Genomic DNA, 15,593 nt, shown 5'->3' with positions numbered 1-15,593 from the left:
GATGTTTCGTGTTCTTATTGTGCATATACACTAGAATAGCTTCCCTTCAATGATGGTGCTGTGGGTATAAATAATCCCGAGAGGGCAGAAAGGATTGAAAAAATCAATATATGCATTTGATTTCGAATGTTGAGTTTCCAAATTAGTATTAAGAACACAAAACTTTTTCTCTAATCCTACGGCTAATTACATAATAAACAAATGAAGATAAATCTTAGTTGAATGACAGTACCTTTCGCCTGAGAATTTGTAACGTTTTCATTCTTTAAATCCTCTTCTTTTGTTCGAAACCACGCGTTAAAATCAAAATTACATACGGACAACAAAAACCAATGTAAAAAAATTTTGACAAATTAAAGATTTTCTTGACTTTTTTTTCCTGAAAAAGCCTCGTCAAGAGAACGAGAGGTGAAAAAACTTATTAGTACATTTAGACACAACGCAATACAAAGACTACAAAAGAAGAGATGTGATATCTTGGAGACTGAGGCGGAGTTTATGGACACGTCATCTCTGAGAGTTTTTGCCTGATAAATTTCCTTTTGTGTAGTATGGCACCTAGAAGTCGCCACCAGCTCTTGGTATCTCTTTTATTCGTTACGATCATTGTTACTATTTCCAATTGATATTTTACTCGAAGGGCCATCACATTGTTTTCCAGAATTGTATTGAATAATGATCGCCCTAAATATTTTGGATTAAGTCAAGATTCTTTCAAAAGTTCGTTTAAAGAATTGTAAAAAGAGGGCTGTTTCAGCTTGATGACAACAGGCGGAAAAAGGTGAAAACATTAAGAAAAGACTACCTGTTAATTTGGTTTTCTCAGAATAAAATTTTCCCTATATTAATCTTACTCAATTCCCTTCAAGAAATCTTTCAAAAAGAGTGCATCCTTTGCGAGATAGTGGAAATACATTCCACACAGCTTTATAAAGAGAAGATTATGGGCAAATTATTTTATAGAATAGCTTGGTATATCTGGAGAATGTCTCACTTCAAATAATCTCTGAATGTCAGACGTGTTCCTACAGCATGGTCACGGATTATCTATGCATTATCTTCGAAACTAGCCCCAAATGGCAAAAACAATTCCATTATTTCACCATAGTACTTACATAAAAGAGTTTACTTTAAAGGAGGAAACCTGGGAATAAGTTTTTATGTATTTTAGCTTTTATCGATGTTTTCCGCTCAGAAGCCTATAATAACACCAAACTCCTTTAGGCTCATTTCGAAGATACATTTCGTAATATGGTTACGAGTTTACTCTTATGAAGTCAACTAGGGTTAAAAAGGCCCTGGGTTTACCGGTTTTTTTAATGCAGCGTCTAAATTTCCTAGTTCTATAGCAATTTAAATCAAACAGTGAAACATTGAGAATGGGGTTTCTGAAATAAAGGGACTGTTACCACAGGCATACCATCCTCGCGTTGTTACCATCAGAATTATTTCCCGTAAATGATCTCAAAATAAAGGTCAAATGAAATCTCATAGAGTTGTCTTTGGTGTTAATAAATCGTAAAAAATAGAAATCTTATGACATCAAAGACAAGTTTATGAGATTTCATTCGACCTTTATTTTGTAATTATTTACGTGAAATAATTCTGATGATATAATTGAAAGGATGGTAAGCCTGTGCTGCTACCGTCTGAATTTGTTTGTTTTGAATTATCAATAACTATCGTTAGCATTACTGACTCAAAAGTAAATATGCCTTGAAATATGACTTTAATAAAAAGACATGTTTAATCTTATAGATATCAATATGTTAAGACGATATGGGTGATACAATAGACTATATACATGTATTGCATAGATTTCTTCAAACGCAAGTACGCCTGTCCTCTCATTTTGTATTCATTTGCGCGCGCGCCATTTTTCTTTGTAAAATTTCAAAATACTGTTCTCGATATATTCCGAAACGACTTTGAATTTGATTGCCTAATAGTACAGTCCATCGATTTCCAAATAAGAATAAGATAAATAAGATCTAGATTGCTATGGATTAATTTCCCGTCGATACTATCCCATCAGAGGAGGGCGGTAAACTCCCCGGTGCTTGCTCTGAGAAGTGAACCTGAAAAACAGAAGGAGAAAAACAGTTACCTTGACGCCATGAAACCATTCTAGGATTAATTAAGATTCTTCTAGGCGCAATAGCGCAGCATATCAAAGCTACTTGAGTGATAAAAGGACCGGTAGGGCCAATATTCTTATGCAAAGCATGTTGTTCGGTTGTGCCCTCTGTTAGGGTTAAACGGTGTACTCTGATGTAAAATCACCCAAACTATTTGAACCAAGCGTTTGATTTAAGTTTTACACGAAAAACACCTAATCATCGTTAGCACAATGGAAGATCTGTTTATCGATTTGAAAACCCCACTAATTTATTGACCCGAATACGAGTTATCACGAGAGAGTTTCCCTGGCGTGATGATGAAACTGTTATTGTAAACTTTTTTTCGCTGGAAAGATAAACAAGTGAAATTTCACGCGGAGAAACAAAAAAAGAAATTGAGTTAATGAGGTTTACTGAGCTAGTTAGCTGCTGTTTGATTCAAAGCGGCCCAGGTTGAGGCCTTTGTTTGCTAAATACCTATTCTTCCATGTAGAGTCGCACGCTGTGAGGCCAAATTGTTGTCTTTTTTAAAATCATAAACACGTCTGCGGAAAGGAAAAGTAACGGAAAAAAGAACTAAGCAACGAAAAGACCCAAGGAAAACTCGAAAACTATAACCAGATACATTCTGCACAATACATGCCAAGTATACGCAACAAACACTTTCACGATGCATTCGAGTGTGGAATCAAAGGCTAAATAATTATTGTTTAGAAGAAAGAAGAATCGTTAGCGTCCATAGAATTTTGGTTCGTTTACTCGCACGCAAACGAGATAATTAAGTATTACGCGAAAAATTCGGGCCTCTTGAGCTAATAATCAAACACAAATCAAAGGAGAGCATTTGAATACAACACAACATGGCAAACAGTGTTGATGATTTGAGACAGAGGTTCTTTGTACTGTTTACCAAGTGTAGAATAGAGAATCATGTGCCACAAAGAAAACTGATTTCTCACAGAAAAGTATCAAATTCTCAACGGAGAAATCAATTCCTAGACGCGATAAACGGATTATTAATAAGCCTGTCAGTTTGCTTTGTAAAATACCCTGAAGCCGTTTAGATATACACTTTATATGGTTACATGTAAAGGGCATATTCGGCGTATAAAAATAGTTATATGACCAGTAAACGATCACTTATGAGGGAATACAAACAGGGGTGGAATACGTATAAGACATGTAGTGATTCAGATTGAGCTTAAAGGTGTTAGCTAGTGAATTTTGTAGAAGCAATTCGATTAAAGGTGTTTGTTGGGGGAGGCGCCTCTAAATGGAAGAAGTATCGAAGACTAAAGTGTCGTTTGAACAAGGCCTTAGTTCAATGCCCACCACACGAGGAATTGAAACAGCGAAAGAAGTGTCAAATGACAGGCAGGCAAGAAGTTCATGTCATATTCTGAGATAGTTTATTGTGTTGTAAGAGATACCTGCTTATTAAATTTGACTCTCCTTTACACAAAGATAAAAACGAAGACAGCGGAAACAGTGTAAAGTACCAGAAAACAAGATGGGATTTTCAACTCTGATTACATGCAAACACACGTGCGTTAGGTTCGAGCCTCACAAAAGACAGTTTGCTCAGAATAACAATAAAACACTCTGGCCCATACGAAACCCGTTAAAATCTCAAACCTAGATTAGCAAGAAGGGCCTGAAAGTGTTATTTGTCTCAGACGTATTAAGAATACAATGTGGTTTAGTTTAACAGTTGTAAAGGCATCAATACGGTCCTGTAGACACGGCCAAGCATGATTGATATATAGCGATCACGGCTCATCGCGCTTTGATGATCAATTCGAAGCTTCGAATGCTTCCACGGGAGCACATCAAATTGGCACCGAAGGCGCGCGAAATCAGGGCAGGTCGATACGCCATCGTGTTTCAATACAAAATAATTACAATTGGATAACAATTGCAAGTGGCAGGAACACACCCAGAGGCTAAAAGTTTAGTTTTCCGGTACGCGCTTTCACGTTTCTCGTATTCCAAAGCTAAATTCCTAAGACAACAATTTAGTCAGGGTATATTCAGTGGAGAAGGGGGCTTGAAGCGCGTTGTTGAACTTACCAATTGCTGAAATGCGCCTTGGTCCATCTCGCTATGCATCGCGAAATCATTTAGCGCTTTCCATGGTTGGTAACCTGACATATCAGACATAGCATCGGGCCTCATCGATCCCGAGTTTCCATACGGAACACCCGAAATAGCTGGTAATGTTTGCTGTGGTAGAGTTCTAGGTGGCGCTCCGGTGGGCGAAAGACTATTAGGGTTCTATAATCAAAAACCAAAGAATGGAAAATAAAAAACAGTGAGAATGTTTGGTTGGCGTGTTTAGTGGTTTATTTGGTGTGGGCGTGAGATTGAAATATTTCCGAGTTACACTGCGGGGAGCACCGATTCTAGAACAAAGCTCCTAATTATTTGTTACACCAAAATAATCTAAAAAATCCACAAGGGATCATACTATACTCATCAAAGACGCCAAGGAAGCCACAGATAATAAAACGTGCAAATAAAGAGCTTTCTACTACAGGAATCCAAACTGACTAGCAAGATAGTAAACGCACGTCAAAGCAATGCACAAATTGCCTCGGTCTATTGTCGCACTTGACCATCCATTGGGCAGTAAACCGACAACTAAATGTCGAAATCCGTAATCGCAGAAGAGATGTGATTTAGAAATAAGGCAAGTTGTGTCAGGCTTGAGAAGTAATGAATCTCGACGATCGCGATTTCCTGTGAAAGCACGCGCGTAGGCTAAAGCTCTAGGTTGACCCTCGTGGACAGGGTTTAGCGTTTGAATCCGAGGAAGCTGCGGGATTTGAAGTCCTTCCAAATTAACACCTTCGTCTTAATTCCTCCAATTACCTCAAACAAGGAGCCGGTTCTCCTTGGAGCATAAAGAAAGGCTGCTCACCAAAAGTCAATAGAATTCCGTAGTAAATGTGAGAATCGCTTCAGCTCAAACTCCCACATAGGGTTATGAGTAAAAACAGAGTGAAGCGGGTCCACAGACTATTGAAACTTTTAGTTGCCAATCGAGTCCAGCTCAATATAAGAGTCGTCTGGCAGTAACGAAGGAGGATTCAGAAGTTCTTCGTAGTCGCGCAAGCTTACCTGGAGATCATCTGAGCTGCACTGGCTGGAAGGGGGCTGTGACTTAAGAATTATATTTGCCTTTTTCTTATCCTTGCAACGCTTGTTTTGAAACCAGACTCTTATGACTCGCGGACTCAGACCCGTCATTTCCACTAGTTGTTCTTTCATCATGGCGTCCGGCCGGGGGTTCGCATTGTAACAAGTCCTTAGCGTATGAAGCTGCTTTTCATTTAGCACAGTTCGAACCCTTGTCGGCCGATCAGTTTTCCTTTTACTTGGAGTCGAATCCGGCGTCGTCTGCCCATTAGTTTGCCCTGCGAGAATGAACGCAAGCGATTATTTATCATGCGTGGAAAAAAAAACAGCACCATGATCTACATATTATGTTGTTGAACAATATATACTGTAGTCTGGACGTGTCTATGATGCTAGCGCGATGCCCCGTTGTAAAAAAACATCGCGAACCCCGCGGGAGGGAATATCGTCTGCAAACATACGCAGTTTCATTGCTCCTCTACGATTTTATAGCACCGGATACTGGTTGTAATAAAATCCATCGACTTGCTCGATAGACAAGTAATCACTTTGTCTCGGTTCTTGCATGTTCACGATCAATAAAGATAGCAAAGTTTACAGGGATATTCTAGCGTTTGGAGATAAAGGAAAAGCGATCGTGTCACAGTACTTGGAAGTGTTGAGCACGATTGAAAGCTTCATTCAAGCACCGCACGCGCGCCACTGATAAACGTGAATCGCGTTGTAAGCCCCCATTGCTCTGAACTCAACACTCTGATCACATCGAGAACCGTAATCCGTCATTATTACACATAAGTCCAACTTGACGACAAGCAAACGCGGCAAATTTGCCGCGCTGATGGGCTTTTAAAATGTGGACCTGGCAAGTCCATATGATCGACATACAGTGCTCGCTAGTTGATAATACCATTATCACCCCCAATTTGATTACGGACCGATAACTTTCAAGTAAGGACCTACCGCACAGCCAGAGCTAAACAACCAACTTACCCCCTGACTGAGAAGAACGCTGGCCGTTGTTCCGTACGTGAGTTGCCTGAGCCGTCGCCGTCGCTTTCTCTACAATTTCGTGATCGGCCTTACAGAATAGTCCATCTTCGCGAAGAGCGAACTCGTCCCCCGGCACAAGCTGTCTGCTGCACGCAACGCAACGAAAGCAATCGATGTGGTAGATTTTATTTCTCGCTCGCATAACGAAATCGTTCTTGCTGAAGTTCAGCGAGCATTTCGCACACTTGGTCCCGAATAACCTGTGGGAGGATGTTGAAGTTTAAGTGAGTAAATAGCGCGCTTTGTGGGAGAACAACTTTGGTAAATATCGCTATTTCCTGAGCAGTGTTCAGTGACCTCGTTACTGCATGGGAGCACATGTAGCTCATGGTATCAGACCAAGAACCCCCCTTTCTCCTTCTTTCTCCCTCATAGCTCAGATCTGCCATTTTACTTCACCAAGAAAATAAACAAACCACGAGGGTTAATGTTTTGTGAACCTCCTGCCTGAAAATATGAACAACTTTCCCGCCTCAGTTGGCCACAATACGTCGGAGGCGGAGTCCATGGAAATTTAACGTGTGGACGCTAGTTTCCTCGAGCCAACCTTTCGGGCCTCAGTGTGAATCTCTTTCTAATTAGCCGCTTTTAAGTCCGTAAGCAAGTGTATAATCTGGGATAATCATTAGAGAAAGAGAAAACCGCGACATCGAGGGAGAAGCAAACGCGTTCTCTTAGCGTTACGTTGCTGTCAGGTTGTGTTTAAAACAATGCCATTCACCGCTGTGTTTCTCTAATTAACAACAAACGTATCGAAGCCAAGACCAGCTCCCACGGCTGAGTATACAAAGGCAATGATCGCATGAAATGATAACTATTAATCAATACGCTTGAGGTACCCGGGAAAAACCGTACTGAGGGATAATGGATCGTGCGTATGAGTTTTATTGACATGGCTATGCTTACCGTACGTAGTCTCGCTTGCAGTACGTCTTCCCTTCACGCACGAAGCAGGTACATTTCTCGTCGAGATACATATGACAGTCCGCACACTTTAGACAACTTGCATGCCACTCAAGGTCTGGCGCGACCCTCAAGATGTACTGATCGTGAATTTGAGATCCACAGCCGACACACATGGACACACGCCGCTTCTCTGCAGAGAAAGAACAACAAATCGGCATTGAAATCAGGAAATGCCCGCAGTGTCGAAACGTGGGGGCTCGCGTGCTCCAAGATCTCTATTCCACCGTGTCTCGGCTACGTACTTTTGCTCGTGTGATGATCGCCCATCCTGGGTCCCGTAACAACAGCTAACTGCGTTATCGTCAGCGAGGGATTACAGCCCGAGACCCACACACCAGCTGACGAAGCGGACACTTCAAAATTCCGAACCCTCTTGTGAAACCTTTATTATTGGTGGTTGGTCGTCTGGCCTGGTCACGTGACTCGGGCTGTCAACAAGCGCGTGTTTATTGGTCAGGAGGCAAACCGACAATTTCACAAATTGGCGCCTGTTGTGTTGTGAGGGGATTGTCATTGGGTGAGCACCTTTCAGTGAAGTGTCAGACCCTTTAGATTCGAGATTAGCAGCTAGGCGCAGGTGTGGAGGGTGAAGGAACAGTTGATCAAGAACCAAACCTTCGATCGAAGCTTCCATCCACATTTGGATGGTGCACAAGATCGCCAATGTCCACATGAACCGAAGACCACAGCAACAAGGTTTAACGGCGCCGGGCGCGTAATCAGTGCTTAGCGATCGAAATCGAACGGTTCATCACACGGCAAATCGAATGCATGATCGAAAGAGCGACAGTTAGGCTGTCAGGTTATAAACGAGTTCTGTCAGAGCCTTTCATGTGACAATGACAGTCAATTACTCTAGAATTGTCGGTGGATGTTGCACGTGGCGAAGAGAAATATAGTAAGGAATTGTGCGTCGTACCCAGTCAGTTTCTAGACTGCTTGTTTGTTAAGTAAACACAGGGCTCTGTGACAGTCGAATAGCTGCACATGTCGCATACCAGCGCTATGACAAGACCCAAAGCGCCTTGGGGCCCGATCAGTTTGTATTGTGCTGTGTTTATCCGCTGTCAGATGTGTCACATTTCACATGCCTGATTCCAAGCATTGTTCGCGTGGGTCGTGGGTGGCGCGCGAGATAGTTAAGATTTAAATGCGAACAATGTGCTGGATCCCGCACCTACGAACCGCGCTTTCACGCAGCATTCTAATTGATTAGCCGATATGCGAGCCTAGTGGCGACGGACGGCAAAGGGATTTTTACCCTCACGCGTTATCAACTCCGCCCACGTTATCACGACTATATAAACGGATTAAAAGTCGAACTACTGTACTCTTCCTCTCGGCACCCTAACCATCGCAGGATCACAAGGAATGCAGTCTCACGTAATGACACATATCGCCAGCAATAATATTGACATGAGATCATGGCGGCTTTGATTCCGAACAAAGCGAGTATTTGAAGCATTTGTGTTACGGTGAAAGGAGAGAAAGGCTTTTGTTTTCTTTACTGGGGTTGAGGCTGTGGAAGGCATTTGGCTATTGTGAACCCTTATCTGTTTATCGTCCCAGTTGGGCGAGATGCTTTGTGTAGCGATCCAAGCTAATTTGAGCAATCATTAGACAGTATCTTGTCAAACAATGATAACCTCATTAGGAGGCAAGTTACAAGGTTCCTACACGCCCCCTACAGTCATGATTTCAACAGTTTCTGATTATTACAGCTACTGTATAAAAGCACAAATACTTTTCAAAGATAATAGTGCATTAGAATAGCTAAGTCAGTTTGTTTATTGTGTAAAAGATGGTACAATGTTATTTAACGATTAAAGGTTAACTCGGGACTACCTTCGTCATCTTGTAATTACACTATAGTTATTTTTATCGAAACACTCTTCCCTATATGATGATGATAATAATAATAATAATAATAACAATAATAATATTGCTGAATCAGTTTGTTCATATATACTTAAGAACGTTTTTAAGGTTGCTAGATTTTGTTTTAAATGCTAGATCGCGAAACACAAACATTTCTCCACGATATTGCTATTAGTCAATGGCTTTATAGTAGTGTCTTGGATTTGAAATTTCCAGTTATATCCATAATTTTCATCACCAAAATTAAGAAATCAATTGCGATAGGCTTAAAACGCTTAGTCATTGTTTGGAAGCTTCTTTATAAAAGCTGTAGGAATCATGAGTGGGATTTCTAACTTCAAATAAATGACTCCAACTTGGAGAAATTGAAGAACAGCAATGAGGGTATATTTGTCGATTTAAGCATTATATATTATTTTGAAGACAATGACAGATAAATGTGGCTATTGGCTGAAGTTGGTTTCAGGTCCATTTCAATTTAGCTAGATAAATCTGGAATCCCCAGGTAAAAAAAAGAGAGCGAGTCATGATTAAAACAATACAAAACGTTCAACTATTGGGGCAGCACTTGAAATTAAATAAAAAAAAAAGCCAGTTTGATAAGATACACAGATCGGCAGTGTAGGCTCATAACTGCTTGGAAAAGGTGCATGAGATTAAGGAGCCATATAAAAACAGAAATCTGCCTAAATATGCTTCTAACAAGGCGTGAACCGTACACAGGGTCTATTTAACCAGCCTTCAGCGATAACCAGAACTTTGATAATAATAATACGAGGTAAAAATCAACCTCCACTCCTAAATATGTTTCTAACAAGGCGTGAACCGTACACAGGGTCTATTTAACCAGCCTTCAGCGATAACCAGAACTTTGATAATAATACGAGGTAAAAATCAACCTTCACTCCTAAATTTGCTTCTAACAAGGCGTGAACCGTACACAGGGTCTATTTAACCAGCCTTCAGCGATAACCAGACATTTGATAATAATACGAGGTAAAAATCAACCTTCACTCCTAAATATGCTTCTAACAAGGCGTGAACCGTACACAGGGTCTATAAAACCAGCCTTCGGCGATAACCAGAACTTTGATAAAAATACGAGGTAGAAATCAACCTTCACTCCAAAAGGTTGAGAGTGATGATGGATGACATTCTCGATGAAAGCGAAGACGATAACCCCGGGAGTATATTGATAGTGATACCGCACACCCTCGCGACGAACGTCTGATAACCCAGTCAAGACATATCTGCCCAAAGTTTGCCCAGGGTCCGAGAACATCACCACTTATCTACATACATCCGTTGAGGAGTGAACTGGATCGATGAATTTCTCGACAAAATAACAACAATAAAACTAACCTAAAACCAAAAGCCTGTCCTGAAAAAAAAATAAAAAATAAACACGACAATTTCGAGTCAAATAAATGTGCAAGCAGAAACAATGTTGCAAGCAGAAATAATTATAAAAACAAAACATAATAACTGTCCATATTGCATTCATCGAGAGAGAGACGAGGTGATTCACTCTAGTATTCCTCGGCCGAATAATAACAAGTGATATCTTTTCCAATATTCACAAAAATGTACGCCTTTCTTAGACAATATTATATAAACGATTTTTCTTTTATCTGCTTTAGTTATAATCGTGTACTACTATCACCAAAACAAGTGCATCTAATACTATTATAAGAGAAATTGTAAGACGGAAATTTAAGTTACTTTTGGATAAACTTGTAAATTTGTAAGTTTCACAAAACATACATCTGAAAGCTTTCAAAAGCTTAAATCATGTTTATTAAAGACAAAACATGGTATCTAAAACTTCCAGCCAAAACCTATAAATTAACTTGAAAAAAAAATCTAAGTGCAAGAAAAAAATGCATACACAGCCTCTCAAGAAACTTTTCACAAAAAAAAGCTTTACAAAGTAGTAAGCAAACATGGATAAAGTCAAAGGCTTCCCTAATCCCACAGGAATTGGGAATTAACGAGAAGTATACACAAGCTGTCAAAAAGTTATTGGTTTGAGTAGACTAGGAGATGTAGACAACTCACCGGAGATGTCGAAGTCAGTACCTGGCCCACCCATAGAGTGAGCAATCCTAAGAAATGCAGAGCCTTTCACATAAAGTCAACACAATTCTAGACATTCATCTTCAGCTCTGTCGTAAAGCTGTAGAGGGCATATTGTCCTCTACTTCACAAGACAGCCACAAAGGAAGTTTACGCATGACAAACACGATGAGTACTAAGAGCTGTGTTTTGTGAATGAAAAATTTGCAGGCGTCACGATGGGTGAGAAACGTTTTAAGCGAGGAAAATTAGTACCATAACCGAGCCAGTTTTCTTCCATTAGAAACGTTGTCTGTTCTAGATTTCCGGGGCAATTTGCTCAATAGACACGATATGAGTTCTTGCTTACAAATTGTGCGCGCGCCAATCTCTCAATTTCCCGGGAAATGTCACGCAAGCACTCTTGCAACAATTTCCTAGCATGGTAGTGTGGGCATTAAATTGTACCAAGTCAATTTTTAGTGAAGTTTAGATCACTGTAGGAAGTTTAGAGGTTTATATTTTCTTGCAAATCTGCGCGGACAATTATTTGTGTTCGTTACGCCTCTGACAGGTGTGATCCGTGCAATCACTTGGGCTGCCTCTGTGGAAGAGTTGGCACCAGATTGTCTCCGAGGACAAGATTATATTTGCAAAACAAACCATCTAATCGACGTGATACTAATCCGTGCCCCAGGCAGTTGAGTATGTAACTGTCTCGACCCTTAGCAGCTAACTCGAACGAGAAGTGTGATCTACCGGTGCGATGTACTATTTTAAAACACACGATGAAAATACTAAGAAAAGCACGGTAAATTTGGCGCGAAATTAGCACGCGTGAGTGTGACGACGTCTTTGTTTTACGGGGAGATATCTTATCTGCTTTTATGGCCACGAGAAATCTGTATCGCTGGGTTAACTGATCAAAACTTTGACAGAGGTGAACTTGAATGAAACAAAAATGTGATAACAACGTTTACCCCCAAAACAAATTAAGAAAAACACTTTTTCACATTGAAGACAAAATCATTGCTTCCAAAGGGTAAAAAAAGAAAAGAAAGTAAACGAAATCGAATATATTAAGAAAATCACGATTCCACTAAGTGTAGGAAATTGCTTCAGATGTTTGCTCCTATAGTTGTTTTGGTCTGGCTTATAAAGATGTACACAGAGTTCATTGCACTAATAAACTACAATTCATGTTTTCAGTCTCCCGCTGGATTTACACGAAAAACAAATCAAAAGACTTTACCTAGTTCATGATACAGGCATTAACATACAAATTCGGAATGTTGACTCAATTGATCGTCAAAAGTGAAGGTGTTTAAAAATGGAAACTCACTCGAAACAAAACGAAAATGCGGTTAACCAGCAGGCGTTGTTTTATTTTCCCTGTTTTTTAATATTTGAAATTTCTAATGATTTATTTCTGAAAACGTCTGGATTAACAGAAATTGGTCGTTATGCAATTTCAAAGGCAATATTTAAAGTTGAACTGGACAACGATCTTGTACTAGTTACTCAATTTCTAGCGACGTTCGGATGTCAGTTCGTTGTGTACACACGCGAATAAAACAATAAAATTGCACTTACCTAGCGTGTCCCTTCTTAAAATTACAGTATGCATCCTTGAGTCGAATCCAAATTAAGTCAAAATCGCGCATTCACAATGCGTAATAGTCCAAAGTGTGTTTACTCAGTGAAAAAATCACAGTTGAAAAGCGGAAGTGTGTGGATTTGTTGCGATGAAACTCGTGTGGTTGTGTTTGCTCTGCTCCATGAGACGTTTGACTTATTTGTCTTTCTTTTGTAAAATGTGTCTAACAATAAAGAGCCAGAAAAAGCCCTGAATACCCGTCACATGTCAGAAGAATTGGAATGAAACATCATACAAGCTACCAACACCACCAGCGAATAAAGCCCCGTGAGTGATTTATTGCGGTGAAATTTGCTTTTATGAATCTCTATAGTTGCCATATCATCTGCACAAGGCATACACACGGCAGGAAATACAGAAAAGTGGAAGTACTTTCGATGTTTTTGCGTACCATAGATTCGACCGGAAAATCGCCGGAATGCTTACAGCACACACACACACACACACACAAAAAAAATCAGCATTTAAAATGAATAGTTGAGAATCTAGGAAGCCACTTTTATACCACGTAAAATTACGCCAAAAGCATATTGTTCGGATGTGTGTAAGTCGAATATAAATAATTGTGCATTGTGTTGAAATGCCCTCGAGGATAATGCAAGACAATAGAAGCAACGCGAGGACTCCGCCTGTGATATTTTGGGAACTCAAAATACGAAGATAATATTTCCATCGCAGCGGGACTAATTCCCTTGTTATTTCTTGTTTGACATTAACGAAAAATGCCTCCGAGACCGTTCAGTAATTTAGATGTCAGAGCGATTCTTGAGAAATGAAAAGACAGATGGTGTCAGGCCTGTCAATGTTTCAACCGTTTCATTTCGCAAGACGACACCTTATAAAACCGAACAAAACAAAAAATTCAGCTTTTCCATCTATAAATCACACATTCTATTATGGCAATGAGCATGTTGGGTGTTTAGTAAAGTTGTAAACATCCAAAAACAATTTTTTGATCAGAGATAAAGATTAGCTGATTCAGCAAAGGAAAGCGGTCTGTTGATTTTCTCCTTCTATCACGATGAGAGCTTGTGCAATCTCTAAATTATAAAAAAGCAACCCTTGAGTAGACAAAGTACTAGAAAAACCTGGAGGGAAACTGTAACAAAAAATATTGAATTATAGAAAAACAAAGGTTTCACTAACTCTCCAGTCAGGCGTTGTGAATAGAATTGAGTTATGAACACGTAGAAGCCAAACATTGCCTTAACGGCGCCAGACAGAGGCGATGCCCTTTCAGCATACAATCATCAAAAAATCTAGATTCTCTACCCGATAATTAATCAACATTTAATAAAACTATGTTAAAGATTATCCATATTTATCTTGGTAGAATAAAGGGATTCCCACGATTGTCTGCTAACTACCAAATAATGAGAAAACACTAATAATAAAATAGATGTTTTTTGCGTGTTGATCATTCAGCCACTTGCCATGAACACCTGAACAAGGAGTTTTTTGGGAGTGGAGGAAGTTGAGATGAGCTGATTGAATACTATGGCGGAAGTTTTAGTCAAGAATAAAGGCAATATATCATTTGCATTTTGCTGTGAAGAAAGTTTTTGTCTCGAGCAGTGTCAAAGAGACAAAGACTGAAAAAAACATTTTTACTCAAAGTTGGATTTACTTGCAGTTGGTAAACCCGCATGAAAATCTTTCAGCCAATGTAAGTTTATGGAATTGTGAACTTTCCAAAATAGTGGCCTTAAAACAACAAAATAATGAAGATCATAAAGAGGACAAAAATAGTTAACAAAACATATTAGTCGAATTTATTGTATTTGTTTAAAAAAAATCAACATAAAGATTCCTCTCAAAAAAGCAAAGACTTGACAGATATTTTTAGCTGTTCTATAGCGTGATAAAGACCTTTCGAGTTGTTGAATTTCTTTTCAATAATTCATTCCTTGTCATTTCAACCCGTTGAATAATTTACTCCCATAACCATAACATAAAGACGGTATTCCATCTAACATAAACAAACTATGGAAGGCAGCTAAGAAACGGTTTGTGGGCAAGAACACGAGCGAATGACTGCGAAGGGATGTTTCAATAAAAGCTCAAAGAAATGGAACGTGATGAAAACATTTAGTTTGCCCTCGAGCATTTAAGTTGAGGGGTTGACGACAAATGTACATGAATATGGCGTTGGAAACAGTTTGGTGTCCATTTGGAATTATTCAATGATAAACAGAGAAACAATTTAAGTTAATATTATTCGGTGCGTCCTTTTCCTTGGCTTTTTCTCAGGCGAAACAGAATGGTGAAACGGAACAATCTAGTATTAGGTTGCAAAAAATCAGTTTGTTTGATTCTTGCGAAGAAAGTTTCAACGTTTATCATTTTTCATTAATGATTTTTGCAAAAAAAGTTTCAACGTTTATCATTTTGCATAAATAAAAACGTGGGTAGAAAACTACACATAAAGTGAAAGAAACGTCATATTCATATATGGTTATCTCGGGTCGTAAAAGGCTAAGTGTAATAAAAAGAGTGTAGACCCCTCAACCCGAAGTAACGCTTTACTGTACAACGATATGATGGTCGATATTGTACCGCTACGGGCTGTTGATGTTGTTGGTTTCCATTGCCTTCACCTGTCTCGAAAAACACCACAGAAAAAGGGAAAATCTGACTGTATTCAAAGCCAATAGCTTTGGCAAGTTCTCAGAAAGAGCTAAACTGATTGTTTACATTTTATCACGAGACCCGAACTTCTGGAAAAGTGG

The 15,593-nt window shown here is 39.5% G+C and overlaps 1 protein-coding gene across 18 annotated transcripts in view; it reads right to left on the bottom strand.

The window, feature by feature from the left end:
• Positions 1-1,712: 1,712 nt before the first annotated feature.
• LOC5518173 (insulin gene enhancer protein isl-1) overlaps positions 1,713-15,593 on the bottom strand; it is a 61,805-nt gene continuing 47,924 nt past the window's right edge. For 13 of the 18 annotated variants that reach the window (XM_032362714.2, XM_048727917.1, XM_048727912.1 and 10 more), the window contains 5 exons: positions 7,215-7,404; positions 6,249-6,508; positions 5,241-5,536; positions 4,191-4,394; positions 1,713-2,078 (listed from right to left, as the gene is read on the bottom strand). In XM_032362714.2, coding sequence (XP_032218605.1) covers positions 2,007-2,078; positions 4,191-4,394; positions 5,241-5,536; positions 6,249-6,508; positions 7,215-7,404 — 1,022 coding nt within the window. In that variant the 3' untranslated portion in view covers positions 1,713-2,006. Of the gene's footprint in view, positions 2,079-2,597; positions 2,666-4,190; positions 4,395-5,240; positions 5,537-6,248; positions 6,509-7,214; positions 7,405-7,516; positions 10,879-11,210; positions 12,173-12,800; positions 13,230-15,593 lie in introns of those variants that run through there. The other 5 variants (XR_007308130.1, XM_032362720.2, XM_032362719.2 and 2 more) reach the window with 5 other exon arrangements.

The sequence above is a fragment of the Nematostella vectensis genome, chromosome 5 (assembly GCF_932526225.1).
Source record: "Nematostella vectensis chromosome 5, jaNemVect1.1, whole genome shotgun sequence".
Taxonomy (NCBI): Eukaryota; Metazoa; Cnidaria; class Anthozoa; order Actiniaria; family Edwardsiidae; genus Nematostella; species Nematostella vectensis.
The sequence above is the reverse complement of the archived record's forward strand: the minus strand, read 5'-3'. Positions and strand labels throughout refer to the sequence as shown.